At 39.3% G+C, this 4,848-nt stretch overlaps 1 protein-coding gene across 1 annotated transcript; it reads left to right on the top strand.

Moving 5' to 3' along the window:
- The first annotated feature begins 862 nt into the window (after positions 1 to 862).
- On the top strand, positions 863 to 3,056 carry LOC137413971 (uncharacterized). The gene is made up of 4 exons (XM_078771030.1): positions 863 to 1,002; positions 1,431 to 1,531; positions 1,876 to 2,371; positions 2,666 to 3,056. The coding sequence occupies exons 1-4, from the start codon at positions 874 to 876 to the stop codon at positions 3,038 to 3,040; spliced, it is 1,101 nt and encodes a 366-aa protein (XP_078627156.1). The 5' UTR covers positions 863 to 873; the 3' UTR covers positions 3,041 to 3,056.
- The last annotated feature ends 1,792 nt before the right edge of the window (positions 3,057 to 4,848 follow it).

Below are 4,848 nucleotides of genomic sequence, written 5' to 3'. Positions count from 1 at the left end.
CCACATTTACATTACATATAACAATCAGACTTTCATTTCATTTGGCCTGTAATTTTAAAGGAACACAATGCTCAGAAATTAATGAAAATGAGAATGTTTAGCTGAAAACGTCACTATAATTACAAGGAACAGTCGAATGAGAATACCGTGTGTGTGTGTGTGTGTGTGTGTGTGTGTGTGTGTGTGTGTGTGTGTGTGTGTGTGTGTGTGTGTGTGTGTGTGTGTGTGTGTGTGTGTGTGTGTGTGTGTGTGTGTGTGTGTGTGTGTGTGTGTGTGTGTGTGTGTGTGAATAAGAGACAGAATTGTGAGGAACAGAAATGAAAAAACGAGGTGTGTGTGTGTGTGTGTTTGGTTGTTTGTTTGGTTGCTCGGTTGGTCCATGAGAATACCATAATTTTGTGTGTGTTTGTGTTTGTGTGCGTGTGTATAGGAAATGTTTGGTTGTTTGGTTGGTCCTCTAATCTGCTGATAAAGAATATCAAAGTTGTATAAAAAAAAATTGTGTTGTGGATCTAAATGAAAATTGGATGCAACATAAAGATTGAATGTAATTCGTATGTCAATATAAATATAATCAACAATGCTGGAGCTGTATTAAATTATATCATTTTGTGTGCTCAATAAATAGGCACTACAATTACAATTACAATACATTGTGTGAATTACAAATGTACACATGGTGTCCTTTCAACGTCATAATGTAAATATTATTTTCCCTTCCATGTAATATGTAATATGTAACATGCAACATGTGACTCTGACTGTGTGTACGTGTACGCTGTCCTTTGTTCTTTTGTTCCGTATGGCATTTGTAATGACTGTGCAAATTGACCTAATAATTAATGAATGATTTTACAGATGTCACACATCCTAATGAAATACTTGAAAGACAACGACTTGGAGATGGCTGTGCAGCGTGCCATGCGTCCAGGCACCAGCATGATTTCGTTCACCCGATTGCGGAACGTTAAGTGTCAAAATTTGACATATATGATGGCCCAGGTAGGTGAAGTGAAGTGAAGTGAGGTGAAGTGAAGTGTACTATTTACACTACATAATTATACACTTACTTTTCCGTTTTTTATTTCAAACGGGATTACAATTAACAGTGCCATATTAGTTGGCATGTCAACATTATATAGTAAGTGATAAATAATGCATTATTTGACGTCGTCGTCACGCCATTTGTCATTGCAATTGCAAAGCAAACGGTTTTGCTGTTTTTTTTCCAACTTTCAAGGAAATCAATAATTATTATGCATTTTTGAAAGCTACGTTCATTAGTAATGAAGTTTTAATGTTCACAACAAATTAACACCCCATGTATGATTCTATATCTATCTATCCAAATAATATAATATAATATATAATGTTGATCAACTCACTAACGAACTAACTAATTATATTTATCCAATGTTTATGACTTGCAGCTTCTTCACATCAAGGTTGGCTCACCAACCAGAATGCCGACATCTACTGTCGGCAAAATCAGAAAAGTGGAGATGCTATTCATGCATCTGATACTACTCAGGTGTGTATCATTTGTTTGTGTATGTATGGTGTTTAACAAATATGTAGAGTGTGTGTTGTGTATTTTACAGAATGTTTACATAAATGGTGTTGTAACCTATTGTATTGTATTGCTTGCACCTTGTCATGTCTGTGATCTTTAGGAAATGAAAACCTCCATTGATTGATTGATTGATTTGACATCGTTTCATGTGAAACGTATGTGCTGTGCTGTGCTGTGCACATTGGTAGCAATTTTCTGTAGTGCCTGTCGTAAAGCCTGTCGTAAAGCCTGTCGTAAAGCCTGTCGTAAAGCCAGCCTGTCGTAAAGCCGACTATACATTCGCATTTTCATTGTTGTTGCAGAGAAATCCGTGACGGCACTCTGTTTTACATCAAGTGTAAAACGGCCAAGGACAGCAATAAGCTTTTCCTGAAGCAAAACCAACGATGGATCGGGACATTTGTCCTGGTGAATGAACCTGTTTACTTTGACACGGAGTTGTTCGGCATTCCATTGGTAGAAACGGATTGTCCATTTCTCCCCATCACACCCGATTGGCAAGGCATAGAAATTGTTACCCATTCTGCGGCTCGTGTCGTGGATGGCAAAATGAGTGCGCTGTACTCAGTTGTCGATGACATGATGCTGGGTCATGAAAGCATCGAGTTCGGATGTGGCAATGCAGCATGTGATGGTGTCCATTCCAACACAAAACCTTGCTTTTCGCTGGATGGAGGAATGTCGACTGCTATGTCTGTTTTTAGTTGCAGGATCTCGTCTCGGGAGATGAACATAGTCGCCGTGAAGTATTCATCGCGAGATCTGGGGACTTACTTTTTGCACCCAGCTTACCTCATGGTAAGACTTTGTTTACATCAACGTTCAACAACATTGGCCCTTTAGAATTTATTTTTTCTTTCATGTCAGTGTAATATTGTAATTGAAATTATGATTGTAATGAGGGGCCAGCAACATGTGCAGTAAGTAATGCAATGTAATGTAATAGTTGTGTAAGTAAACTCACTAAAGTTTAACACTACACTACACTACTACTGTGATATGGTCCTTGATATTGATAAAGACGACAATGAAAGTAGTGATCGTTGCGACGCGCAACATGCATGTCAAACAAATCGTGTTCTCCTTTTGCAGAGTGGAGAAAATGTGACAGTCTGGGACGAAGACGACATTCGCAAACACGTGCGTTTAGTCCTGCATCATTATGCAAGTGCTGGCATAAAATGGATTATTGCTGGCTGGAGCAAACCTTCCCAAAAAAGTGAACAGACGGTTGCGGTTTCCAGACTTTTCCACTTGTCCCTGGTCAAGCCGGAGCGTCGATTGGCCGACGCGCCGATAATGCTTCCCCCCAAAAAGGCCTTGCCAAATCCTACAGTTGATGCAATCGATGACACAGAGGACCCTTGTCAAAGTCAAGAAGACATCGGGGAATCGATCCATGTTGTGCCACCTGCTCTTGTTGGACGAGGTGACAACGTCATTTTGGAGCCATCCCAATCACCTTGATTTCCCCCCCCCCCAAGGCCAACCACGACAACGAGGTACGTGCACATCCATGACTCATGCATGCCTGACAACAGAGCAACCCATTTTTTGCTGTGAATGTGAATAAACACACAATGTAATGTCGCACACAACACAACACAACCCCTTTTTCAAGAAAGAAAGAGCAGCTTGGTAAATTTTGTTTTTGTTCACTTAACTTGAATTACACGATCGTCACTACAAGTAAGTGTAGTTTAGTTTTCAGGATTTCATGGTTTTTGTACTCCAGGATTTGTCAAACACAACAATGTCATACGTCATATGTCATACAAAACTTTTGTATACTTCACTGATTTTCTGGTACTACAAACATTTTTTTTGCAGCCTTTGCAAATGCATGGGCAACATGTGAAGTTGAGGTTGCCGTCCAAGTGGAGCAAGCGTGTGGATCATTGAAGACATTTCTGGTTTTTCTTTCCCATTGAAAAGAATGTCAATTGAAAGACATTTCCTTTATTGCAATTTTGCAAGTTTTTCCTTAATAAATATACACATTTTGTTACATATACCTTTCCATGCATACGTACATGGTGTTCGTTTGTTTTTTGCCTGTATACATGCATACGTACATGATGTTGTTTTTTTTGTTTAATAAACACGTTTTGGTCCATTTGGAGTTTGCTTGTCTATGGCCGTTGACATAGATATGTATATTTTAAACATTGCTTTAATCACAATAATATTATTTTGTGCCATCACAATACTATTAATTTGCACAATCATAATAATTAGCGATGCATGTTGTGCCACCTGTTGTTGTTGGACGAGGTGACAACGTCATTTTGGAGCCATCCCAATCACCTTGATTTCCCCCCCCCCCAAGGCCAACCACGACAACGAGGTACGTGCACATCCATGACCCATGCATGCCTGACAACAGAGCAACCCATTTTTTGCTGTGAATGTGAATAAACACACAATGTAATGTCGCACACAACACAACACAACCCCTTTTTCAAGAAAGAAAGAGCAGCTTGGTAAATTTTGTTTTTGTTCACTTAACTTGAATTACACGATCGTCACTACAAGTAAGTGTAGTTTAGTTTTCAGGATTTCATGGTTTTTGTATTCCAGGATTTGTCAAACACAACAACGTCATACGTCATATGTCATACAAAACTATGCCACCCCACTCCATGCATCATGTTATTTGCAATTTTTGCCTAGTGTGCCAACTACACCAGACAAACCTTAGGCATTATCAGAATACACCCCTCTTTATCCTTTAGTTCAGTGGGGATACTTTTTTTTAAAAGAACAAAACAGCATTTCGGGTAACTAAATATAACTACTTTTTAAACGACTACTATCATTGATGGTCGAAATGAATGTTTTTGAGATTCCAAGTTTAAAAAAAAGAAATGTTTTTCAGCGACGCATCCATACGGAAGCACATCGATTTTTGTGATCCCGCACGAAAACCAGCTCGTACGTGATGCCATAAATAACGTATAACGAGGAAGGGACCAACACACACCGCGCCACACCACGTAACCCCGGCAGGGGCATTTTATTGTTTATCGCATCATACGCCGCATCCATAAATACGTACCCGTCGCAAGTTCGTTTTGTGGAATGGAAGCACGTATACGCACACGTAACGACGTTCCATCCACGGTGTATCGCACGATACCACACCATATACCATAGGTCTTTTAAAAAGCACATTAGCCTTTCGTGTGGAGTGGATAATTTATTATTTTTAAATAACAAAACAGCATTTCGGGTTCACTAAATCTAACTACGTTTTTTAACGTTTCCATTTTCAG

The sequence above is a fragment of the Myxine glutinosa genome, chromosome 1 (genome assembly GCF_964187855.1).
Source record: "Myxine glutinosa chromosome 1, kmMyxGlut1.1, whole genome shotgun sequence".
NCBI classification, from domain to species: domain Eukaryota; kingdom Metazoa; phylum Chordata; class Myxini; order Myxiniformes; family Myxinidae; genus Myxine; species Myxine glutinosa.
This window is presented reverse-complemented; position numbering and strand designations above follow the sequence as displayed.

What these genes read in the sequence shown, in the direction of transcription:
- LOC137413971 (XM_078771030.1), top strand. Translation starts at nt 874, where the DNA reads ATGAAATACTTGAAAGACAACGACTTGGAGATGGCTGTGCAGCGTGCC. An exon ending in TGACATATATGATGGCCCAG is followed by an intron (nt 1,003 to 1,430) that starts GTAGGTGAAGTG and finishes TATGACTTGCAG; the next exon opens with CTTCTTCACATCAAGGTTGG. An exon ending in TGCACCCAGCTTACCTCATG is followed by an intron (nt 2,372 to 2,665) that starts GTAAGACTTTGT and finishes CTCCTTTTGCAG; the next exon opens with AGTGGAGAAAATGTGACAGT.